Source organism: Girardinichthys multiradiatus, chromosome 7 (assembly GCF_021462225.1).
Source record: "Girardinichthys multiradiatus isolate DD_20200921_A chromosome 7, DD_fGirMul_XY1, whole genome shotgun sequence".
In the NCBI taxonomy this organism is placed as follows: domain Eukaryota; kingdom Metazoa; phylum Chordata; class Actinopteri; order Cyprinodontiformes; family Goodeidae; genus Girardinichthys; species Girardinichthys multiradiatus.
The window spans coordinates 39,029,370-39,056,946 of record NC_061800.1 but is presented as its reverse complement, the minus strand read 5'-3'; the positions used below and the strand labels follow the sequence as shown (position 1 = coordinate 39,056,946).

Genomic DNA, 27,577 nt, shown 5'->3' with positions numbered 1-27,577 from the left:
CCTTGAGGAAGATTGTAGAGAAGGGCCGATTCCAGACCTTGGGGGACCTGCGGAAGCAGTGGACTGAGTCTGGAGTAGAAACATCCAGAGCCACCGTGCACAGGCGTGTGCAGGAAATGGGCTACAGGTGCCGCATTCCCCAGGTCAAGCCACTTTTGAACCAGAAACAGCGGCAGAAGCGCCTGACCTGGGCTACAGAGAAGCAGCACTGGACTGTTGCTCAGTGGTCCAAAGTACTTTTTTCGGATGAAAGCAAATTCTGCATGTCATTCGGAAATCAAGGTGCCAGAGTCTGGAGGAAGACTGGGGAGAAGGAAATGCCAAAATGCCAGAAGTCCAGTGTCAAGTACCCACAGTCAGTGATGGTCTGGGGTGCCGTGTCAGCTGCTGGTGTTGGTCCACTGTGTTTTATCAAGGGCAGGGTCAATGCAGCTAGCTATCAGGAGATTTTGGAGCACTTCATGCTTCCATCTGCTGAAAAGCTTTATGGAGATGAAGATTTCATTTTTCAGCACGACCTGGCACCTGCTCACAGTGCCAAAACCACTGGTAAATGGTTTACTGACCATGGTATCACTGTGCTCAATTGGCCTGCCAACTCTCCTGACCTGAACCCCATAGAGAATCTGTGGGATATTGTGAAGAGAACGTTGAGAGACTCAAGACCCAACACTGGATGAGCTAAAGGCCGCTATCGAAGTATCCTGGGCCTCCATAAGACCTCAGCAGTGCCACAGGCTGATTGCCTCCATGCCACGCCGCATTGAAGCAGTCATTTCTGCAAAAGGATTCCCGACCAAGTATTGAGTGCATAACTGTACATGATTATTTGAAGGTTGACGTTTTTGTATTAAAAACACTTTTCTTTTATTGGTCGGATGAAATATGCTAATTTTGTGAGATAGGAATTTTGGGTTTTCATGAGCTGTATGCCAAAATCATCCGTATTAAGACAATAAAAGACCTGAAATATTTCAGTTAGTGTGCAATGAATCTAAAATATATGAATGTAAAATTTTAATCATGACATTATGGAAAATAATTAACTTTATCACAATATGCTAATATTTTGAGAAGGACCTGTAGTGACCCCATGACGACGCTCTTCATTTTTCTCAGTGACCTTTGAAGGTTTTACCTTCCTTATTATATCTCCCACTGTGTGTGGTGGCAAGATAAACTTGGGCTCTCGTCCAGCCTTGTTTGGTACAGTTCTGTGTAATTTTCACAGACACTCTTATCGCTTTTTCAAGATGACAGTGATCAAAACTGGATGAGCTCAGCCTATGTATAGTATTTGAACGTATCGTCTCCCTGGGTCTGCTGCATCTTTTCTGTCTGACCTTTAAAACTTTTTATCTTCCACTGTTAAATTAGGCCGGGTCATATTTCTTGAAGACTTTAATATTCATGATGAAAACTCAACTGTACTTAACTTTGTTCAACATGTATCTGGCCCTACTCATACGGCATGGCACACCCTGGACTTTTTTACCTGAGGTGTTACTCTCGATCATCAGCACATAAATGAACATATCTTCAGTTATCATAAGTCTGTCTCCTTTAATGTTACTTGTTACCCAGAGTTTTTTCTCAAGTTGGAAAAAAAACCCAGGCGCTTTATTAAAGATTGTAATTTTTATGCCAGCAATACCAACTTTAACTATTCTGTAAACATATTCAAGGTTTAGGAGTGTGTTCATAGTTAGATGAGAAAACCAGAATTGCAGCCTTTGCCCTAATTCATCCGAAAAGTGCTCCAGAAGGTTGAGGTCAGGACTCTGTGCAGCCCAGTCAAGTTTCTCCACACTAAACCTTATGCACCTGCAGCCATGGAAGAGATTGTAACACTGGAATCTATTGATTTGGTGGTGTGAGCCAATACTGTTGGCAATATAGGGTATTACCCCCCCTCTGTCTGGTCTGGGAGTCTCATTTCTGTCAAACATTAAACAGCTCACTAAGGGAAGGCTGCGATCCATCCTATTTTAACCACCCTGAGGAAACTTTTGAAGGAACCCAATCTTGACAGCAGCGTTCAACCAATTTATCATACAATTTAAAAACTGCATTTTCTTAGTAAATTTCTGGAACCCCTGGCAAAAATTATGGAATCACCAGTCAGAGGATCTACTTTCAGTTGTTTAATTTTGTTGAGAGGAAAAGAAGCAGATCACAGACATGACACAAAACTAAAGTCATTCTAAGCATCATATTTCTGGCTTTAAGAAACACTAAAAGAAATCTAGTCAGTAACAGTCACTGTTTTAGCTCAAGCAGAGGGAAAATTATGGAAAAATGAAACAACTAGTACACACCACTAGTACTTTGTTGCACCACCTCTGGCTTTTATAACAGCTTGTAGAGTCTGAGGCACAGACTTAATGAGTGACAAATATTAGTCTTCATCAGTCTGGCTCCAACTTTCTCTGGCCAGATCAACTTTGCAGGTTGGGGCCTTGTCATGGACCATTTTCTTCTACCACAGATTTTCAATTGGATTGAGATCTGGACTATTTGCAGGCCATGACATTTACCTTACGTGTCTTTCTTCATTAATTGTTTTCACAGTTTTTGCTCTACAACAAGATGCATTATCTTCTTGAAAGTGATTTTGTACCCAAACATCCTTTCAGTTGATGGGATAAGAAAAGTTTCCAAACGTTAGTTTCCAAACGTCAACTTGTGCATTTATTGAAGATGCGATGACAGCCATCTCCCCAGTGCTTTCACCTGACCAGTTCCAGCATCATCACCTCGCCCAATGCAGATTCACGGTTCATTACTGAATATGACTCTCATCCAGTCATCCACAGTAACCTTGTTTTCTTCTGTTTAGGTGTTAATAATTTCCTTCAGGCGGTTTCTAACAGTTCAGTCACAAACGTTGACTCCAGTTTCTTCCCATTTGTTCCTCATCAGTTTTGTTGTGCATATTCTGTTTTCTGGACATATTGCTTTAAGTTTTCTGTCTTGACATTTTGATGTCTTCTTTGGTCTACCAGTATACTTGCCTTTAACAACGTTCCCATGTTGTTTGTACTTGGTCCAGATTTTGGACACAGCCGACTGGGAACAACCAACATCTTTTACAACATCGCGTGATGATTTATCTTCTTAAAGAAGTTTGATAATCCTCTCCTTTGTTTCAATTGACATCTCACCTGCTGGTGCCATGATTCATGTCAGTCCACTTGATGCAACAGTGATTCCTTTTTAACTGCAGACTAACGAGCAGATCGAATCTAATGCAGGTGTTAGTTTTGGGAATAAAAATTCCATAATTGTTTCCCTTTGCTTGAGCTAAAACAGTGACTGTTACTGACTAGATTTCTTTCAGTGTTTCTTAAAGCCAGAAAGATGACACTTAGAATGACTCTAGTTTTGTGTCATGTCTGTGATCTGCTTCTTTTCGACAAAATAAAACAACTGAAAGTAGATCCTCTGAGACTGGTGATTCCATAATTTTTGCCAGGGGTTGTAGAAAATGTTGCAGAAAGTCTCTACTATGTAAGTTACAAATTTTTGACCCCTTTCAGTCCGGCTTTCAAAAACTGCACTCCACTGAGACGGCTCTTTTAAAGGTTTATAACGATCTTTTAATGACCTTTGATGCAGGGAATTGCTTCATAATAATTTTACCTGATATCAGTGTAGCCTTTGATACTACTGACTATAACATTTCACTTAATAGCTTGAGGGTTTTAGCTGGTTCTCCACTAGATTGGTTTTCTTCTTGTTTATCTGGGGGTATGTTTTCTGTTAACCTGTGGGGTTCCACGGGGTCGATTCTGGGTCCATTACTGTTTGCTTCTTACATGCTCCCTTTAGCTGCCATCATTCTAACTTTTAATGGCTTTTTTCCCCTTTCATGCAGATGATATTCAGCTATATATGTTTTTTAGCCTCTTAAGGTTGTTCACCCTAGTCTACTGTTTACCTCAGATTAGTGATTATGCTAAATGACTGGGACCATGATTATAGCTCCTTCTGAACTAAATACAAAAATCAGTCAGGCTCTTGCTTCTTCTTGTTCAACTTCTAAGTCCAGCATTTGAAATCTTGGCATAATATTAAGCTCCTTTCTGGGTTTTGACTCACAAATCTTTGTCTCGTTTCTTTCATTTAAGGAACATTTCTAAACTGTGACATTTGGTCTCTTCAGCTGAACTGGAAAGAATAATTGTTGCATTGGAGTTATTGCATTTAGATTATTGTAATACCCTGTTTATTGGTTTGGATAAATTGTTTCTTTTACACTTCCCAGCCATACAAAATACTGCAGCCAGACTACTAACACATTCCAACAAGCGAGCTCACATTACCCCTTTTTTATACTCTCTACATTGGCTACCAATGGATTTTAGGATTCTTTTTAAAATTCTCACACTAACATACAGAGCTCTAAACAGCCAGGCCCCAGATTACTTATCTAATCTGCTTACAAACCGTACTGCTGCTCGTTGTCTCCATTCAGAGACTGAAGACCGAGGGGGACAAAGCCTCCAGTCTGCGGGACCAAGGCTGAGGACCAGTCTTCCTATTTAGTTAACTTTGTGGCCTTTTTTTACAAAGCAGTTAAAAACTTTATTGTTGTTGGGGCATGGCATAGCAGTAGACCACATGACCCATTTACAGAATCCTCAGTCCTCGACGTAGTCGTCCCGGGTTTGAGTCCCGACCGGGAGACCTCTCGCTGTATGTCTTCCCCGTCTCTCCACCCCACTTCCTGTTTATTTTTATTGTGTTATTGTCCCTTTTTTATCGGCACTTAATTTTAAAATCGGTTGCTTGTACAGCGCTGTGTGATAGTTTTGTTTGTGAAAGGCGCTTCACAAATCAACTTTAATTACTTACTTTACAGGTTCCAGCTGCTTTAAAATGATTAATTGTTGCTCTACATGTAAATATGTGATAGCTCAGCCAAGTTATTTCCTTGTTGCCATTTATTAAAATATGAATATCAACACACATTTGATTTATTTACGTGGCAAGTTCTATAATATTTCCCACCTTGCAGAGTGTTAAAAGCAATAAGCCTCTGTGTCACATCATATTTTTACCAAAGGGCGACAGGGCAACAATGTCTTTGATAAACTTCTTTTATATAATTCTATTTTATAGGATTATTTTTAAGGCTTTTCATGCAACTTTACTAGGGGTGTCCAATAAACTTGGAGCATTTATGATGCACACTTGGTTTAAATTGAAGTCAGGTTTTAATGTCGGTGAATTATATTAATGAGAAGTCAGTATAAAGTCCTCTAAAGGGATGTTAGGACAACCCCCAGGTTATATATTAATGCATCTATGCTGTGGGCAGATACCTAAAAAGGCAACTGGCTCAAATACATGCAGGGCTTCTCCAGTGGTTTCAAATGGAAAATAGTAGAAGAATTTGGGTTTATGTACAATTATACAGTTTTCCTCCCAGAGACGCTGATGACTTTATTACGGGAGAACAATGCTCAGTGTAGATTACTGTAATTAAACCTGTGGTGAGGCTATAATTACTAAACAAAAACGGGTTCGTGTGTTTTCATTTTAAAATTAATGCTGCCTTCAAATGTAGCTTGCGCAGATAACTTTAGCTCAAACGGTCTGAGAAGGAGGAAAGTATAAAAACTCATTTATTTACCTAAAGAACTGGCTTCTCATATCAAAAACAATAATGAACCCATTTTCCAAAAAATCCACGCAGTGTTCGGTTGAAATACCTTATTGTCAGTGTTCAGACGAGCAGTAAACAGTAGTCAGCATGTTCTCAGTTAAGAGAAGCAAGGAGGATTCTGGACCCATACAAGGACAACAAACAACAGTTATTGCCATCTAAAACAGCCTAAAACCTAACAACTTCTAAACTGTTTGTGCAAGTACAAACAGTTTCTATTCTTAATTTAAAAACTGAATATTGGCTTTTGCAACTGGAAGTTATATGCAAACGTTTTTGGTTTCGCCTTGGGCTTAAATGTGTAGTTATGTGGGAAAATGATTTAAATATTTCACTGAAAAGAAACATCCTTCAAGGAAACCAACTGACTATTAGATGTTGCTGATTACTTTTATGTTCCCAATTTTTGCTGGAGTCCCAGTTTGTACAATAACCTATCTCCCTTGCAACAAATAACAGCACATAATATTGTTTTGTTTTTTTATGCTTGGACAGGAAGGTCGACAGCAAGACCCGGTCCTCTGTGCTTCTCCAAACTGAGAGTGTGCTGACCATTGTCTACTACAAGCAAGGCATGAGTACCAGCGGGCACAATTAATTAATCTTTGATCAACTGCTTCTCACATTTACATAACCATGAGCAACTGAACTTATAAGTCTGAGATTAGGCAGTGAAACTCAAACCGAAAGCAGATGTTTCTGTTGTTTTGAGAATCAGTTTATCAAACTGATTCTCAAAACCCTAATGAGGGAAGGTTGTTTACTTCAGTTACAAAAAGGTTTACTATTTTAGCTGTACGTCAAATAAGAACTGCCTTACAGCAAAAAGGTACTTTGTTCAAATCTCGTTTGGAGTCACTCTAGATGATGTTAGTTTGTTCTTCTCATGCAATAAAATGTTAACTTCTGGTATTTCACCCCACTCCCATAGCCCAAAGAAATGTGGCTGTTAAATTTGGTTAAGTTATTTGACCTCTTTGCAGCGGTGTTCAGTTTCTATATGAACATTTTTTGTCATAGTTTTTGTCAACCTTTTTACACAAAAAAATAAAAATTTAAAAATAGATATATACTTAAACTATGACTGACATTATTATCGACTAATAAAACTTTTGTAGGGGGATGAATTCAGATCTGATTGAACAAGTGTCTGAAAGTTCTTTTATGTTTTATTTAGTTTGTCTTTGGCAAATATCAAACAAATGTTCTCGCATATTGGAGAAGGTACTTTTTATGTCACATTGGATTCATTTTCTCCTTTATCCGTAGTAAATATTTAACTTGCTATGGTTAGTAAAAGGAGAGGACTGTAGTAAATGATGCTACAAGTGAATTAAAATCAAACTAGTTTGTATGTGAGTTGGGTGAAAGAGGAAGAACAGATGTGAAAAAAGCTGCACTCACCATTGGAGGAATAGATGGGGTTGGACACCAGTGGGGAGACAACAGAGTCTGGGGTCTGACCTTTGACTGGGCCGATCAGTCCCAAATGACCAGACGAGCTGTCAAAGGAGCGATTGGGTGACGCCTCATATTGGTCCTAAAAGATAAGATAACAAAAATTAGTCAGCATTTACAAAACAATATTCTATATGCATCAGACAGACGTGCAAAGATAATTACAGAGGATTACCAAATAATAGTAAATTGTTGCACTGAATAAAACAAATGTTAAAAATGGAGCCAATTACTTTTTATTATTTTTCAAAGAAATGATAAGTGCCTAATATAAAATGTTTTAAAAATCTGTGAATACTAGCTTTAGTATCCACTGACAAAATGATTGGGGACCAGAATTAGCTGATTTTCAGTTTGATCGTCCCTGAACTTTGACTGGTCAGTAAGAAACTGAAAAATCAGACCCTTTTCTGGTCAGTGAACACAAAACACTAAATGCTACCAGCCTGCGTTATCACATGACCTGGTAGCATTTCACGACGGACCCAGTATGAAAAAGAATAAATGTTAATATTTTCAGAATCGGTAAGATGTAAGATGAAGTATGTCTCCAGTTAATTCAGGCTGCCAAAGAGTGAGAGAGAGCAAGACTTTCATCAGATACCAGGTTGGCTGAACGTATTACTACAAAATGTGCTTTGTTTTATCCTACTGAGCTTTCAGCCTCTGTCTGTTGAGGAACATTATGGATTTGGAAATGATTGTAGCATTTAGGAACTCTCAGAATTGAGGTAAAGGTCAACATTATCTAAGGAATTTATAGAGACTGACTTTTGAGTAATGTTAGCCGCATGCTAACCACACTAATTCGTAAAATAAGATGCAAAAGCTAGTTTAAAATGTTAACTCTGTAATCACTTTGTCTTAAAATATTAGTAAAACCATCATTGCTCTCTCAGACAGTCAGGTGATGTCACCTCTGTTATAACTAATGACAGCTCAAGGCAAGAAGACCACAAAACTGTCAGTGCTGTTCATTTATTTTCACTTGTTATGGTTCTTAAAGAGAAATCAGAATAATCTAAATTCAGCATCAGCATGGCAAGCTTCACAAATACTGGAGTTCGGAAATAGGCCACAAAATTCTGATTGTTGCGTCTCTAACTAGATGAATAAATAAGAGCTTCTTTTAGTTGTCTCTTTCAGCAGGATTGGGAAACTAAAACAGTATCCAGAGGACAGAGGAAGACCTGTTTCCCACGCCCTATTGAGTTGGAAGCATCTTCAACAGTGCTTCACTTTTCAGTGTTTGTGTGGCACTAACTATCCTACCGACACCTTTCTCCTCCCTGGAGAGTCCTCTGAGGGCCCCCCTAATGCTCAAACAAAGAATGGATTACACTCTCGATGTGTCTTTACTGAGAATTTCTTTGGGGATTTAATTTGCATGTATTTGTCTTCTGTGTGCGGAGAAAAACTGATGTACATACTCATTAATATGCATCCATCTGTGTGTCATTTTGAATTTGTAAAACAATGTGTTTGTGTTCCTCTGTGTTGGATAAGCTCTCATCTCAAACAACAAAGAACAGCAGTATCAGTGTGTTTGTAATAAATCCTCCTTGTCATGCTACTCTTGACCTCGCACAGAGCACCAGTGGCTAGCGCCTGAGCAAAACGCATCATTCTTCAGTTTGGTGGACATCCCGTTGGCCCCCTCCCCAGTTCTCACAATAACCTGTGTCACGGTGCTAACAGATTTCTTCCAAAAGATAAATGCTCTCACACCCACCACAAAAAGTGAATTAATTATTATACCAATGGGTTTAAAAATCGGTCAAACTTTTACGGAACATTCTTGGATTATACCAGTTTTTTTTTATTATTATTTTGTTTCCTGAATGCATATGTGTGAAAAGTGGGAGCAGATTATCTTTCTTTATAGATTTTACGCAATTCATGTACATTCCAAGTTTCTTCTAAATAACGATGCTGACTTGGTCAGTTGCTTCCAAACAATCTAATACAAGAAATAATGAATGAACTGAAAGTAATTAGAAGAAATACACTTTCAAATAGTCTAGAATCATAATAAATGATTAACCTAATCATAATAAATTAGTTAATGTAATAGATTTCAAGAAAACAGACAGTACAAAGACTAAGCAATTTGTCCATAAGAAGGGGTACATTAGGAGGACAGTTGAAGAGCACTGTACTAACTGTCAAGCATGGTGGTGGCAGCATCATGCTGTGGGGCTGTTTCCCTGCTGGTGGTACTGGTGCATTGCACAAAGTAGATGGCATTAGAAATGAGGAGTGCATCCAAATTCTTCATCTTTACCTCAAATCAGCTGCTAGATGGTTGAAATGTAGACCCAGCAGGGTGCCTCAATCACCCCAAACACACATTAAAACTGGATATGGCATGAATAAAACAGGCAAACTCTGCTTTATCTGCTCTAAAGCTTTCAGGGATGCCCATTCCAAATCCATACCATCAACGCTGTTCAAAATCTCTGGACTACGCTTCAACATTAGATCCATTCCAAGAAACTAAACAATTTAAAAAGACTCTACTATTCCTGATAATATGTGGGGTTAAACATCCCAGAGTTATGAGAAGCTTGTTGATGAAAGTGTGATCAAGTTGCAACTTGTTATGGAAAACATTACCTATAATTAGTGGGAACGTTTGGACATTTCATTCTGTATGTATAATTTTGATTGTGTGTGGATTAGAGGAGATTAACAATTAATTCAAATGTCGGCACCAAATTCTTGGTTTAAAAATCATTATTTCACCCTGGAATAATAATGGTTCCAATAAATCATTCAACCCAGGCCTGACCCGTTGACCAGAAGAATCAACTTATCACTTAAATGGAACCTGTCAGACAACATGAAGTAGGCTAAAAACCTCAAAATGAAACATATTATGACCTGATGTAAAGAAATTCAAGAACAAAGGAAAAACAAAGTCCCTGACATCGATTACTCTTGAAAGTGTTACAAAGCCATTTCTAAGGCTGTGGGACTCAAAAGAAGAAATGAAGAAAACATGAGAGTGTGGTGCACCTTCCCAGGAGTGACCAACCTACCAAAATTACTCCAAGAGCGCAACAACGACTCATCCAGGAGATTGTAGAAGAACTCTGAATAAAATCTAAAGCACTGCAGACCTGACTTGATTCAGTTAGTCTGTGATTCAACAATAACAAAGAGACTGAGTAAAAGAGGCATCAATGTGAGGATTCCAAGGTTAAACACATTGCTTGTCCAAAAACCTCTTGAAGATCCATAACACTTTTGTGATAAGGCTGAAAAACAGGATGAAACTGTGAATTGCTTGGAAGTTATGCGTCTTGTTATATCTGTCGTAAAACTAACACAGAACACCATACCAACAATGAAACTAAGTGGTGGGGCTGTGGTGGTCTGGAGCTGCTTCAATGCCTCAGGGGCTGATATAACAGATGGAACCATGAATTATGCCCCCAAGCAGAAAGTCCTGAAGGAGAACATCCAGCCAACTTTATGTGATTTAAGCTCAAGCACACTTGAGTGTGACAAAGAACCAAAAATCTAAGAAATCTGTAAGGAGACAATTTTTTTCAAATCACTATAAAAAGCTGAAATTTGGTTGTTTTGTTTCTATGCTACTTAACTGAGGGATGCTTTAATTTAGCTAAATGTTCTTTACTGTACATTGATACAGATAGAGCTAACGCTGTTGCTCCTCTTTTTAATTGTGATTGCATATTTGGAAACTATGCATTAAGTATTTTTCCAGCCAGTCCTGCGAGGGCCCATTCAACTGGCTGCATATGAGCAGGAGGTTTTGTGCAAACAGACTGTGTGGCCTTGTAAAAAAGGCATCAACTGAAAAGCGGATGAGATTAAAAGCTTTTTTCTTTCCACTCACAAAGATACAAACGTGAGTCAAGAACACTTGCATAAAGAAGAACCCAGAGACATGAAATCTGAAAAGCTGACGTGTAAATGCTCTTTTTGCCGCTGATGCTGGTAGCAGCAGAAAGCAGAGCAGAGAGACTAGAGTGAAGAATTTGTAGAATGGATAGGAAGGCCGAAAGCCACATGCAGAAAGAGGCAGATCAAATTGTCTTTATTTTCTGAGAGCCAGCCATGAAGGACGGTAGACGAAATGTTTGGTTCCTGATTCCTTGTGATGGACAGACCTAATGAAGTCCATTATTATTCTCAACTAGCTTTCACTGTTTGTTTTTTTTTATTTGTTTGAACAGAATAAGAGTATCTAGTTGTCACTGTAAATGTCAGATGACACAACTCACAATTTCTGTGACTTTTTAACATGTTAGACCTGAAAGGCATTTAACTGTGGGCTTTACAACGACTAATAGATGAATTAAAGATCTGTGTGACAGAGGTGTCATCTGAAAGTCCACTTTGACTGCGTTTTTTAAAAGTACTTCTTCAAGCCTGATACTGAGCACTGAAATTTAGTGACTATATGTGAATGAACAGCACCACACAGTGCATAATTGTGAGGTAAAATGTGAATGGATCAAACTATATAACAACAACAAAAATCTGAAAAGTGTGGCACGCATTTGTATCCAACCTCTCTTGTATCAAACCAACTTGGCTTCAGAGGTCACTCAATCAGTGAACAGTTTACCTGCGTGTAACTAGATCTCCTGAAAACCAAGGAACACACTGCAGAGTCACAGATAGTTCACAGATAAAAATACATAAAAAGTGCTAAAATAACGAAATAGACTAAAGAGACGCCTTAATTTTTGATGAGTTAAAAGTGTGGATAACCAACAGAACATCTTTCTGTTCAGGAACAACCCGATCTCTTTTTGTTTCCTTGTAAACTGAGTTTTGCTAGATTCTAATCAGCTCCGTCATGCTTTGGTTTCTTCTTGTTTTTAGCCTGTTTTTCAATTACATTTGTTTTTAAAGTAAATCCTGAACCACTTCAGTAAACCTTGCCGTTTTGAAATGTGCTAAATAAAGCTCTACTCTGAAATTGGAACCATGTAACATTTTCCCTTCACTTCTCAGTTGTGCACTACTTTGTGTTGGTCTATAAGGTACAATAAAATTGCTGGTTAAAACCTGACAAAAAGTAGAAGAGTTATTGGGGTGTGAATACTGTTGAAGGTGCTGTACTTTAAGTAGCCTAACGTATTTTTTAAAGTAGGTAACAGCACAGAAAGTGTGTTTAAAGTACCTTTAAAGTCCTCAGCACCACCAACTGAATCATCCCTCTGACGTTTCCCTCCTGTGACATTGACCGTCGGAGCGTCTCCATGGCCGCATGGTTGGAGCGTCCCAGCAGTGACTCTCCATTTACGGCGATGAGCTGGTCGTTGATGTGCAGCCGCCCATCCTGTAAACGCACAACCTTTTACTTCAGACACATCCACATTAACAGTTAAAGAAACAAGAAAATGTCTTTATCAGATACATTAATAGTGATATATCAGTGGCATGCAAAAGTATTTATACCCATTGAACGTTTTCACATGTTTGCACATTAAAACAAAAGAGCTGTTTTTCAGGGGGGTTTAATTAATTCATCAACACAAAGTAGTGCATAATTGTGAAGGAAAAGGAAAACGATAAATGGTTTTCAAAGTTGTAACAAAAAAATTCTAAATTAAACTTTCATTTCATTTAGTGGTATCAGAGTAAAGGGGACTGAAAGAGAAGCCTGCCACACATTTCAGATTTTTATTTGTAAAAGCTAAATTTTCTTTCAGTTACTTGCTACTTTGTGTTGGTGCATTGTATAGAATCCCACTGAAAAACATTGAAGTTTGTCGTTTTAACTTGACAAAACATGTAAAAAGGGGCGTAAGTACTTTTACAAGACACTGTAGCTCAATAACTGAGCTGCTACTTAAACAAAAGCACATCTAGGAAATCTAATCCACACCTCAAAGGCCAAAAGACCAAAAAAATCAACACCAGAAGATCGAATGGCACAGTATAATCATGCACACACCCACCCACACTCCCATGACTGACTGACACAACTCAGCCTCCACCACTGTTGCCCATTAAACATTAGTCCCAATGCTTTCTGTTTATTTTATAAGGTCTGTGGCACAAGCAGCTGTAGCCAGAGTGGTTGAACGTGGATACATTTGCTTGCCCGTATGTCTCAGTTGACTAAGACATATCACCTGCTTCCTGATGAGGAAAAGGTCAAAGGTGAACAGAGAGGGAGAGCACAACACGACAGGGAAGAAGAAACATTTGAAGAGACCCAGTGAGACCATCTGGTAGTCAAACAATTTTTTCTGCTGTTTATCTCCATGATGTTAGGCTTTGATCCTTCAAACCATAAGTGCAACTAAATGCAGTGAGCTGGCATGATGACGAACTAAATGATAAAAAGCACTTATCATTATTAGGGTAAAGTTCCTTACCATGAATGTTTCACATTACAACCACAAACTTTAATGAACTGAAAAGGGATTTTATTTGAGAGAGCAACAACAAACATGTATAATTTTGAAGAGGAAGGAAAATTATACAAAGTTTCAAAAGTTTTATAGATAAAAACCTGAAAGGTGTGGCTTCAATTTGTAATCATCCCCTCTAAATTAATACTTTCTAGAAGCACCTGCAGTTACAGCTACAGGTCTTTGGAGTATGCCTCTACCAGCTTGAAAAGGGCTCCAGGTTAGTTACAGTGAACGGAGAGTATCAGAGAAAATCAACGTCCAAGACTTGCCATAAATTCTCAGTAGAACTTAGGACTTGACTTTGACTGGGCCATTTTAAGACCATTTTCTGACTGTGACCTGCTTCCCTGTTGCTGCTGAACAAAAGCATTCCCACAACTTGACCCTAACACCACCATGTTTGTTTGTGGGGATTATGTGTTCAGGGTGTCAGTTTTCAATAACAGTGTTTTGCAAATATACATAAAAGTTCAAACATAGTCTTTTTTTACATGTTTGCTGTATCCACTACATAGCTGTTGGAGCTCAGTAGAAAGGTTTCCTCACGGTGTTTCTTGAGGAATTTGACAGTGTTGGGACCCACCCACGAAGTGAAACATGGAGGAACATGGACTGGATAGTCCATTTTGGTATGAATACCTTTTGCACCTTTAAGGCACACTAACTTGCGCCGAGCTCAGCCTAAGAATAGGAGGAGTAACAGCGGACTTCCCGTGACATCACTGTTTGAATAAAAACTCTCAACAGAGGTTTGTAATCACAACAACAGTCTTGCCACTCTCACATAAAGGCCAGTCCAAAGTCCCGTCAACAGATTCTCCAACCCGAGCTGTAGCACTGTGTAGCTCCTCCAGAGTTGCTGTAAGTCTCTTGGCTACTTTGACCACGTTTTTGTGGGTTTGCAGTTGTGCCATACTTTTTCCATGAACAGGCGATGTACTAAACAGTCAAGTGTAAGATGTTCAAAGCTTGCAATGTTGTTGTTTTTTTTTTTAAAACCCAGTTTTGAAGTTCTCCACAAGTTTCTCCCTGACACGGGTGGTGCTCCTTGGGTTTCATGGTGCTATGTTTTCACCAGTATTCTCCAACAAACCTCTGAGGCCTTCACAGAACAGCAGGCGGACTCTGCCTAACATTTAAATAATTTGGAAAGCAATGTCTGCACTGGATTTAATTTAAGCTGTACAGATGTATTGTTCGTTTACAATTACACAAACGATACAGTTGCAAGGCACCTTAATTTAAGAGACAATAAAAGGCTTTAAACTGTGTTTCTAATTAACTTTATGTCACCTTGTATGCGGCTCCTCCATGAATGATGGATTTGATGAAAATTCCCAGATCCTCTCTGGTCTCCCTGGACTTGTTCCCTTTCAGGCTGATGCCGAGTCCCGCCGAGCCGGTGTCATTAAGGGGAACCTCAAACATGAGCTGCTCCTTCCCGCTCTCTAAAACCATGCCACGTGCACGAGACAGTTCGGCTTTCTGGGGAAAACACAAAAAGATGCTGCAGATCAGGTGAGATGCGATGATGATGTGAGAGGGGTAAAAACTGGGTGACAGAGTTCAGCTTATTGGACCTGAATAGTCTCCAGAAGCTAAACTAAAAGCTTTTCTATTTTTGAGAAAGAAGCACAGGCTGCTTTTCAGCTAAATTTCTCTATGACTGAAAAACAGTCAGAGGAAAAACAAGTCTAAAGAAGAAGAGGAAAGCCATTTGGACCAATTTCTCCCTCTCTCAGCTCACCAATATCAATAAAATATCTGCATTTTACAAGAGGTAATTGAAGAATACAGCTAACACAGAGAGCCTGAAGGACAAAAGCAGAGGGGAATATAAAAGGGAAAGATTGTAAAACTGACAAAAAAAAAAAATAAGAACCAAAGATGGATTGTCGAGGTACAAAAACAGACAGACAAAAAGATGGTGTATTATTAAGGCAGATGTATGGCAGTAATGACTGAGTGTGGGACACAGTTAAAGGAAAAATACTCTAAACAAAGAGTGTCCAAATGAAAGTGTGTGTTTTTTTAAGTCTGTGCTGGCTCAGTGGGAGAGCTGTCATGGTTTCAGCTGATATTTGTCAAATATTATTCTGTTTTTGGTTGAATTCATATTCAGTTTTATTTATATAGCGCCAATTCACAACACATGTTGTCTCAAGGCACTTCACAACAATCAGGTACATACATTCCAATTAATCCTAACCATTGAACAGTGCAGTCGGAGTTAGCTTTTTATTCAAATTGGATAAAAAGTTTTTCTGTCTAAGGAAACCCAGCAGATTGCATCCAGTCAGTGACTTGCAGCATTCCCTCCTCCCGGATGAGCATGTAGAGACAGTGGACAGTCACTGGCGTTGACTTTGCAGCAATCCCTCATACTGAGCATGCATGTAGCGACAGTGGAGAGGAAAACCTCCATTTTAACAGGAAGAAACCTCCAGCAGAACCAGGCTCAGAGTGAGCGGCCATCTGCCACGACCGACTGGGGGTTTGAGAGAACAGAGCAGAGACACACAAAGAACACAGAAGCACTGATCCAGGAGTACTTTCTATGGGAAGGAAAAGTAAATGTTAATGGATGTAGCTCCTTTAGTTGTTTCACCTAGAAAGAATGAACAGATAAACTCTGAGCCAGTTTTCAAGGTTAGTCTGAAAGAGAGCACATAGAGTTAGTCACAGTAAAAGCTCAGTCAGTTGCCATGTCTAGGAGAGAGAAAGGGTTAAACACTAAAAGACATGGCTATGTGGATCATCGGTAGAGGGTGAGCATTAAGTTGTTGCCAGCAGAAGCTTGGACGATGCCTCTCTCCAGAAAGGTGTCACAGGTAGACACAGAATCAGGCCAGGTGTAGCTTCTAGGAAGAGAAAAGAGAGAACATAAAGTTAAAAGCTGAAATAACAGCAAATAATGCACAATTGGAGAGTAGTGTGAGAATGTAGCAAAGAGAGTGAAAGTGGTCATTATGTTAAATCAGTAGATTTAAACTGGGGCATATCTGTTAAATATTAAAAATAATAACATTCTAACAAATATACTTTAAAGTCTCACAAAACTGATCCAAGAAGGGATATTAACATAAAAATTTAAAACAAACCAAATTTCATTAAGAAATACCCCATGTCTGTACTGTAAAACAGTTCAGACATAGTATATGGTTTTTCTTTCATGAAATTTAAACCAGAATTTAAACGTAAGACATGTTAGGCAATATTTGCCTGTCAGAGCTGTTAAGTACATCTGTTGTACTTTTTTTACAATGGATTTTTTTTTTTCCATAATATGTAAAAACTAACTTTCAAATAAGGATCTTATTAATTAATAGAAAAGCGCTATCCACACCAACGTGGACCTTTATAAAAGAGTAATTGGCCCCTAAACCTCATAACTGGTTTTTCCACCCCGTGTGTGCCCTGAGCTTAAGGTCACAAACTGATTGCCAGACATTATCCTTCAGGATAATCTACTAGAGAGCAAAATTCATGGTTCTAGCAATAACGCCAAACTGTCCAGGTCCTGAAGCAGCAAAGCAGCCCAAACCATGACACTACTATCACTTTATTTTACTTTAGGTATTATCTCCCACTTTTGCTCCATCAGTGCACAGAATATTTTCTGAAGGATCATCAAGATGTTTTTTGGAGTTTGTGTTTTTCTTGGTCTGCAGTGGTTGTCGTCAGAACTCTCTCATTGATGCATTTTTGTTCCAATCTTCTTCACATTGTTGAATCATAACCACAAATTTTAGTTGGTTGGCCTCTTCTGGAAAGTTCACCACTGTTTCATGGGTTCTCTGTTTGTACATAACAATGACTTTGTTGCTCATCTGTTCTTGAATGTCTTTAGATGGGGGCAAAATGTGTTTCCTTTTTAGATCTTTCAGTTTACATCATGTTGTCAGACAGGTTCTATTTAAGTGATTTGCGAAGTCTGCTTTCAAAAACTGTAGTTAATCAGAAACATGACTTGATTTAAGAAGGTTTGGATATTTTTTTCTCACTTCAATGAACACAATGATGATTTGAAAACTCCTTTTTATTTAAGTTATCAAAAACAGAAGAAAGCTTTAAGGGGGCAAAGCATTTTTCACAGCACTGTAGCTGCTCTTCTCTCTGTGGTCCTACAGAGCTCAGGAGAAATAAAATAATAAATAGTAATCAGAGGTTTCATTGAAACTTTTCATTTTTCAAACATTATAAATGCGTATACAAATGCCTTTATAAAATAAATTAATTTGTCTGCAAACTGACCAAGAAGTTCTGAAGGGTTAAAGGGACAAGCTGACATGCTCACTGACAAAACATGGAAGAAGAAAGGTTTGAAAGCTCTGCACTAATGGACCCACATTCTGTCTTGAATGCTGGCTTTTAACTTCTGCAAGCTTTAATCTTTAGCCTGAGATACAGAGCATCTGTAACTTCCAACTATAACATAAAACATTAGGTTCTTCTGATATTTTTTTTCCCACAGGCCTAGGGTTTCTGAAGCTTTGCAGAGCCAGTTTTCTGTGATTTAGTGTTGTCTAATCTAATGCAACTCTGCTAAACGCCCTGAAGAGGCTGCTGGTCATTTTGCCCCTTTGCCATTTTACACTTTTGGTCATTTTATACTTAGCGTTTTCCCAATGGACGTTTAGAACTATCCATTTGTCAATTCATGCCAAACTCAGGGTCATTTTGTACAACCGTTGACAAGTGATGATGTAAGTTTTAGATCAACCTAATCACAGTCCTCTATGATAATGTGACTAATAAATATTATCTGCCAGCAAGAGGTCTCTCTCATAATCGGTCATATTTAATGTGGAAAACATAGTGTTAAATAAAATCTTCAGAAAATAATACCCAACTGATGTAAGTTATATGTGATTATGATTATTTCTAATCAAATTTTATTATAAAACCTAACTACTAAGACAAATTAAATGATCGCAATGTTTAGGGACATGGGTAAGACATGGTTAGTTAAGGGGTAGAAAACTGGAGTAGGTTTGGACAAAATGCCAACATGTGGGTAGAAAATGCAGTACGAACTGGTGAATGAGTGAACTGAACAGAAGCCCCCTGAAAATCACAGCTATTCAGGTAGGGTTTTTTGTTGTCCTTTGCTTACAAAACTATTTGAACCTTTTGAGTATATTTTCATTATATTCAGTCAGTCAGTCAGTCATTTTCTACCACTTATTCCATAGTGGGTCACGGGGGAGCTGGTGCCTATCTCCAGCAGTCTATGGGCGAGAGGCGGGGTACACCCTGGACAGATTCGCCAGTCCATCGCAGGGCAACACACAAACAACCACACACACACTCATTCATACACCTAAGGGCAATTTAGAGTGACCAATTAACCTAACAGGCATGTCTTTAGATTTTCATTATATGATGAAGTGAAAACATGTATGTTCTTTTTGTAATTTTAGACTCAAAGACTTTTTAAGATATTTGCCCTGCGATGGACTGCCGACCTGTCCAGGGTGTCCCCTGCCTCTCGCCCGTAGACCGCTGGAGATAGACACCAGCTCCCCTGTGACCCACTATGGAATAAGCAGTCATAGAAGATGAATGAATGAATGCCTACAGCCATAGAAAAAACAGTACAATAGCTTTAAAATTAATAAAGTGCCTATTCTGCACCTACAATCGTGAAATTATTCAGCTGTTTTAAAAGAGACAACTGTAAAACGATGTCTAATTTATATTTTACCTACAGGTGAATATAAATAATTAACCTTGTTTTACTGTAAACAAGTAAAATTCACATTATGTGTATTCTGAGGAAAATAGTTAAGATCTTGGCATTGACTTGGGTCAGGACTTTCCATGTCTTAATTCTCAGTCTGTCCTTTGTTGATTAACTGGTATGTTTTGGGTCATTTTCCCATTGTGGGGTCAATTTCTGCTTCAACTCTTTATTTATTTTGCTCAAGCACCCTGTGATACAAGAAGGTGGTATAATTCATGTTGGATTCTATGACAGTGAGCTGGCCAAGTCCTGCTGCAGCAGTGGATACACAAACTAGACACTTCCAACTCCGCACTTCACAGCTGGAATGAGATTGTTTTCCAGGATTGTTGTATTTGATTTACGCTAAACATGTCCTCTGTTCTTTTGGCCAAATAATTAAATTTTAGACTCATCTGCACAAGGAACGTCATTTCAGAAATTCTGGTCTTTATCTATGTTCTCTCTGCTACACTTTAGTCTGGCATCCATGTTTTTCTTAGAGAGCAAAAGTCTCCTTGGACACCTCCCGTGAAAGTAAAAATTGTGCAATGTCTTTCTGATTGTACGGGCATGAATGCTGTAGGTCCTCTTACGACGTTTTAGGGTTTTTTGAAGACTTCATTTAGCATCATGCTGTCTGCTTTCAGGGTGAACTTGCTTGAATGAGCAGAACTGGGGATGTGGGCAGTTGTTTTCAATCTCCTTGTCTTGTAGACCATTTTTAGTACAGTAGAAAGGATGATTTCAATTTGAGACTTCCTTAAATCCATCATTAGACTCATGAGCTGCTACAATCTTCTTTCTGAAGGTCTCAGACAGCTCATTCTGTCTTACAATGTCATTCACACTCACTTCAACAGTCAGATGGGCACCAATCTAAATGTCTGATGTTTAGAACGGGCAAACCTCCATCAAAATGCTGAGTGTCGTGTTTCATTTAAGCCGTTTTATGTGGGCATGAATGCGGGGTGTCCAAATCCATTCCTCATCAGAATTGCAAGTTTATTTAAGCTATCTTTAATCCAGTTATTGAGCATTTATATTATTTTAATTTCTCAGTATAAAAGAAAATGACATTAAATATCCATAGTGTCCAAGGTTTTTAGTGTGTATTTACAAAATCTTTTCCATTTTGGCTTCATCTTTGTTTGACAAATATGACATGATGGAGTCTGTGGTGTGTGAAACTGCGAGGGTAGATTTAATTGATTTTAAAATGGCAACGACCAGATCATTATTGCATTAAAATCAAATCTTTTTTTTTAGAAGCATTACATAATTTCACAACTTGGTGAACTCCAGTCTTTTGTCCTTGCTTGTTTTGCTTTTAAATGTTTTAAAATGTTTGATCATCATTAAGACACAAAACAGACAATCTTTAAACATCTAATTATGTAATGTTTTCATACAGTTCAGAGAGGGATCTTATCGGTTTGATAACTGATTTGATTATATAAAATAGCATTACCATTGGTTTCTTTTTATCAAGAGTGCTTTGCGAGTGAACCAACAGAAAGAGTAATAATTAATGAAATATTAATGTTCTTACTTAGAAAATCAAACAATTTAAGAATAGCAAACATATATAAGTCGAAACTGAACAATTATACTGAACAAAGCGATGTGTCTGTTCCCTATAATTTATTCTAAACTTCTGTAGCTGTATATTTGTCAGTCTTACAGACTGTCTATATCTGTTCATGTAGCTGTCAATAAAAATGGATGAATCCAGTATGTGTAGGAGAGTGTGCGCTTTCATGGGTCAGCAGTGTTAGGTTTAAACGCTGCTGATTGTCTGTGGGGATTGCAGGTTTAACAGCGTTAAGCCGACATAAAGTCCTCAGCTCTGTAGAAAATTGTTTTCCCTCCTGAAAAGCTAACTGACTGTCCAGACCTGATAGGAAGCTCTCCGACCTTGGAAAAAAACTTGTGGAAAAATGTTCTGCTATGTTCTGCTTCTAATCACAGTGAAAATTCATTTAGTGTCTTAAACTCTGTCCAACATGCATTTTATTTTATGCAAACATTTCTGTTTTCTGCCTGTTTTATTCCTCCCATCCTTTGTTATTAATGATTCTAAATTCTTAAGCTCTAGAGATAAATGCTAGAGCAAATTAAAGAGAAAAGCTTACATGGCTTCAATTCAGATGCAAATACAGGTAAAACTGTTTCGTTAAGGGGGTGATGAAAGTTTATTTGCGAACAGTAATGGAGCTTAAATAACTTTCCAAGTTGACTTTCATAATACTGAAGATTTCTCTATACTTTCGGGAACTTCTGCAGTAAAACAACTTGGTTTGACTTAGCATTGACCTTAAACAAGTATTTGTTTTTCATGGAACATTACAAAAGCACAACATACAAGCCTTTAACTCACAGGACAGTTTCATAAAACATTTCTATTATTCCAGCCATACAGCTGTGATAGATACACATTTTCTGTGTAACGACGAAAGCACAAACTGTAATGAGCCCCTGTATTTCTGTTTCCATTTGTGGTTATAAAAGGTGTTTGATTCTTTGCTACATTAACTCTATCAAATCCATCCAGTGACAGAAAAAGCCGTTTGTACAGATGAACCTTCTCATGCAGGTCGTTTAACATTTAAATGGGTTTGCCACAATGATGGATCAACAGGAGGCCACACTATAAAAGAGACAGCTCAGTCTGTGAGTGAGTTTTATTAAACGGAGCCAGAAAACGTGAGCGCAAAAATGATGGAAGGACGCATTATGGGAAAGTGAGTGAGAACAACTCAACTACTTCATCTACCTCACCTCTACAGGAGAAATGAAGTGGGGGATAGAGGGAGACATAGAGAAAGATTGGATGACATGAGAAATAAGAAGAATGATGGTCATAATTTGAGCTGTCAGGATAACATAAGAGGTCTACTTAAACATAATTCTGCTACGGTATTTTGATAAAATGTCAGACTTCTACCAAGTCTGGTTTTCAGATGAATTCTGTGCTCTGGGCAAATAATAAGTGTTAAAAGCTGCACTGCCGTGGACAAAGCAACAACTATCAACCTGGACTATGCCCATGGACCAAAAGTTATGTGAAATGTTTCTGACAATGGGTTTAATTAAAGGCACAACTGACAAAGCCATGAAGGAAAAAAGGTGGTCCAGCCCAGTATTACCACGGTGTACCTAATAAAGTGTCTGTTGAGTGTGTATCCTTTTTGGCCTTACAACACCTTGGGATTTCCCACAGTGTGTCTCTGAGAAGAGGAATGTCTGTGTTTGCTTCCTGGACCTGCTACCTCTTCAACCCAGTCTCAGACAAGCAGAAGATGATAGCTTCCCATTTTTTTTTTACATTTCTGTCCAATCACTGATCACTTGAAATAAGATCCCAAAGTGAAATCCCACAAACTGTCATCCTCCCAAAATGGCAGGAGTAAAGGCAGTAATGTTAGTTTTACTGTTACAACGAAGCACATGCAGTCCTACAGAGACTGGATGAAGAAATACAATTACATGTTAAAAAGGAAAAGCTTTGAATGCAGCTTGTGCCACAGCAGTAGAGTGCACAAACAATGTATGGAGGCCTAAGTCCTCGACACAGCTGATGGTTCAAGTCCCAGCCCGGTGGTGTTTGCTGCATGTCTTCCCAACTCTCTCCACCCCATTTCCTGAAAAATAAAGACCACTAGTGCAGCAAAACAAAATTAAAAAAAAGAAAACGAAAAAGCTTCTAATGTCAGTGGAGATGGTATCATGATGCTACAAGACCAGTTTCTGTGTTCTACAAAATAGAACGTTAAATGCTATGCAGAATGTCAAGTTGGACAAATGCAGATTGAAAATGGTCATCCAGACTAGTAGAAATTAGGTGTCAGAAAAAGAAAAGGAAAATGGATTCTGCTGTTAAAAGCCCAAGCGACTACAGCAGTTACAATTTCAAACAACACAGGCTTGTGTGCAATTTGAATGAAAATTGTAATATAAAAGCCAATTGTAATTGTAATATTTAGGCATTTATTGTTCCCCAGAAGGCTGATATGCAGAGTCTTTAAACAGAAATTGTTGTGTAGCAGCAACCATGGCTTCCCTGACACTGTTTAGAGAGGTTCACTGTTTTACTTTACCACAAATTTCCTATTGAAGAAGGTCCCATAAGTTGTCAACAGGGTTTAGATGAGGTGAAGAAGGGGACCATGTCATTATACTTTAAGGTCGTTACCAGCTAGCCAGGCAGTGGAGTTCCTTGATGCATGTGATGGAGCACTGTCATGCACAAAAACTATGGCCTTCGTGAAAAATGACGTTTTGTTGTTGATTTGAGTGTTTGATTTGTCTTTAAATCTCATGTTTTTGTTCATTTATATTTATCATTTTTGTTGTTCAGCACTTTGTTCAGTATCTGCTGTTTTTGTGCTTTATAAATAAAGTTGGCTTGGGTTCTAATAAATTGGCAGTATGTTTGGAAGTTCATTTTGAGTCCATCTTTATTTCCAAAATGATCCAACTAGCTCATCTTTAATAATACCGCCCCATACCCAAAACCAGCACCTCAACACCATCTTGTTGGCATCTCAGTCAAAGTGGAGCTTTTCAGTTTAGAAACTGATTCAGCCACAGACCCATCCACATCCCCCCCTCTATAAAACCCTTGAAAAACTGTCTATAGATATTTCCTGGATCAGTTTTAGCATTTCAACTTGTTTAGTTGTGGTACGATCTTTCCTTACCTTGGCCATGTGTCTGAGAACCAAACATATCGTACTTGTGGGCTTTCCAGGTAGGCTGCAGTTCTACACCATGACAGCCCTGGAGGTGTATGGGTGCCTGGTAACTTCACATTTGATTCTCCTAAAATCTTTGTTAATTTGGGGCTTTTATTTCTCAATACGTGTCTTGCAACCCCATTGATTATTTGCAACAAAACATTTGATGGCTCCGTAATCGTACCCTAATAGCTTTGTGATGTCAAAAGTGCTGCGTCCTTCTGAAGACATTTTTGAATTCTTGATGTTTCAAAGTCAAGTTGATTTTGTCTGAAGAATAGAAGTTGCCTAATAATTCTACACACCTTGATGTAGCGTTTGTTAAACGCTTTAGGCCACAACTTCTCTAAATACACAAATACACAATACCTGATATGATGAAGTTGTATAGCCATTTAAGTTTATACAACTGGGAACTGGGATTCATAAAATCTTTAGCCAAAATGCACACTTGCCTAATAATTGTGCACATAGTGTATACTCATATGTATCCAGTTTAGTCACTACAGTCTCTTCACTACAGAAACTGAAACATTTGAGAACCAGTGATGTAATCCAGTTTTTACTTCGCTTCATGTTTCAAGCCAGACCCCATTTAAGATAATCCTAATGCAAAAAAGAGCATAAACCACAGCCCCAACTGGCCTATTTTTTTATTTTTTTTGCAAAACAAAATCCCTCATCAGAAATCCTGCAAAAAACAGAGATGTCCTATTGGATTTAGGTTAGGGGAGAGTGGAGACCAGTCAATGATATCTATTCCTTCATCCTCAAGGAACTGCTTGCATATTCTTGCCACATGATGCCGTGCATTCTTATGCACTAGAAAGACCCACTGCACCAGCACCAAGGGTCCAACAATGGATCTAAGAAGAGAGAATCTATGTACAATGTAAATAGTCATAAACATAAAGGAAGGTTGCATAGCAACCCTCTAAAGAAGAAAGATTACATGCAAAACAATTAAAGAAAAGGTCTTTAAATGCAGCTACTGGAAACGATCTTGCTGTGAAAGGAAAGTGCATATTTAGCTAGAGTGTAGTTTGAAGTATATTTTTCTGTCTTTGTTCCTGTCCAAAAAAACAAAAGCCAGGGCCACTTACAGCAAAGCTGTAAGTCTTTATCTCTAAGAGTAACAGCAGCATTGTGAAATATCCAAGCTGATCCCCTGAGGTGTGCAGTCAGACCTGACGCTGGTGACCGTTAGCGTCTCTCTTGTGGTCAGCGCTTTAAGACACAACAGCGATGTTGGACAATAAGAGGATGAAGGAGCTGAAAGGTCCTTTATGAACAGCAGAAAGATGTGAGATGAGACAGAAAACCACAGAAGAGAGATGTGATACCCTTCTTGACTGCTCTCCACTGGGATGATGGCAGCTCCTGCAGAGACACCAAGCTGCCAAGTGTGTATGTGTGTGTGAGTGTGTCTGCGTATAAACAGGTCTCAGAGTGGTGTAACAGATGGGGGATCTACTGTAGTGACTGTGAGGTCACACTGGTGACAGTATCAGTGTGATGCACTCTCTCCCACACAGAAAGAAACAACTGACTGAGAGGAAGAAGCACACCAATGCACATGCAGGCTGCAGGAGTGATGGATGAGGTTTAATCAGAGTAAAGAAACCGTTCAATACTGTTGTTTTGTTGAGAACATGCACTATCACCAGTTGCTAACTGTTTACTGATTTCATGCCACAGCGAGTGTGAGGAACATCTGGCACTAAAAAGCCATTTTTTCCTTTTGTTAATAAAAAGACGGATAGGACAACAGAAGACCATCCTCCAGTTTGGCAGAATAGGAAGCCAAAAGATTGGAAACAATTTTACACATTTTATGTGGCCTGACAAATAAAAAAAAAAGCAAAGCAGGGTTTCGAATAATTTATATTTATCACCTCATCTGATGTACCCTGATCTTTGCTGCCTGGTCATTTCTTCAAGCAAATAAAACAAATAAAGGATCCTTAAAATGTTTATTTTTGCATTGTTTCATTTTATTTCCCCAATAAGTGAAAATACATTTAAAACCGGTTTGAACAAACTAGTGGACTAAAAAAGTGATAACACAATTTTTCATTAGAAACATTGTTTTTTAAAGTTTTTTTTTTTTTACATTATTTAAATATATTAGCGATAAAACATCAGTGAAGTATGATGGCTAGCTTTGAATGGCTTTTATTGAGTACATTTGATTGGTTAAATCGTTTACACCTCCATAGCAGGCAAGGAAAAATGCAGTAACTCTCGCAAAGTTGATGACTCCATCGTCACTGCAATTTTTAATGTAATGTAACATTGGAGCTGCACAGGACTGCCTGCATGCAATATTTGGAAGGCTCTTATATCTGAGGAGCCACTTTGCATACAAGTAATATATTTGGCCAGTTGATTAAGCTTTTACTGCCCCTGATGTCAACACCTGATGTATATTACGATATGCTAAACCTGATGGAAAATTGTGGGAACGTTGGGATGATGGACCAAAGACGAGTGAGGAAATGAGGATTAGTCAAAAGTGAGATTGTCATCGTAATCTTTAACAATTTTTTGCAATTGCAAGTTTTAATAAGGTCATGCAGCCCTTACTGTTAAAAAAATCAAACTCTAATTTAAATGTTAGCATAGCTGGATGGCTAATGCTTGTCTGTAAATGCTGAGGAAAAGTCCAACAGTTCTAGTATATTTGGAAATTAAATTAAATTGAGTTAAACCTTAAAAGAAGAGTCTGATCTGAAGTAAGCAGATCTGCCCTTTATTATTGAACTTAAAACGTGTTCATAAATATTTGAAGGGACTTGCTCCTCCATGTCTTTGTGATTAGGTTAGGACATTTCATACAGATCTACCAGAGCTGCTAAAACTAGTAATGTTTAAGTCATAAATCTGGTTTTCCAGTATGTTTTCTATTATATTGCTCTTTGATCCAATTAAGACATTAGAACATTGTCGTTTTTATTTTAAGTCTAAATATCGGGATCATAAATTTAGTCAGAATAATCCCACAAACAGGGCCATTAAGGTCACAAATGGGGCAATAGGCCACCCGAGTCACTCATCCCACCCTCTATTCAGCTTAACGTTTGGGTTGTTGTTGCCAGTTGATCCAAAATGTCCCTAACAACGACATATTAGTATTTTTTGGACACATTTCCCCTGAAGTGAATTAATGTACAACCACCTGGGGACACCAGTCAGGTAAACTCATTGAGTCACTTAGGAATGTCTACATTCTTACCCTGAATGAACAAGCATAAACTGATGCCTATGTTTATGTGATTTTTTAGGTGTTCTGTATTGGAGTACTTTATTTTTTAGGTGTTTTTTCTATTAGTCTCATCATTGATGAAGGATGACATTTTGCATGCAAGACAATCTAGCAAATTTATAGAACGTTCATCAATCAGAATTGACACTGTAAGAAAATAAAACGTGTGAAAGAACAACAGAAAAATAGGGGGGAGAAAAAAAAGACATGTTTGAATTATCTGAAGGCATATTTGTGTTGAACATTAGTTCCAAACCACTAGCCAACTCAGCAGGCATATCTCTGCTTGTATGCAAAGAAAATCATTGCAAAAAA

At 38.3% G+C, this 27,577-nt stretch overlaps 1 protein-coding gene across 7 annotated transcripts in view; it reads right to left on the bottom strand.

Moving 5' to 3' along the window:
• LOC124871242 (partitioning defective 3 homolog B-like) overlaps positions 1-27,577 on the bottom strand; it is a 318,482-nt gene that overhangs the window by 179,008 nt on the left and 111,897 nt on the right. For all 7 annotated transcript variants that reach the window (XM_047370389.1, XM_047370392.1, XM_047370391.1 and 4 more), the window contains 3 exons: positions 14,827-15,018; positions 12,291-12,449; positions 7,076-7,211 (listed from right to left, as the gene is read on the bottom strand). In XM_047370389.1, coding sequence (XP_047226345.1) covers positions 7,076-7,211; positions 12,291-12,449; positions 14,827-15,018 — 487 coding nt within the window. The remainder of the gene's footprint in view (positions 1-7,075; positions 7,212-12,290; positions 12,450-14,826; positions 15,019-27,577) is intronic.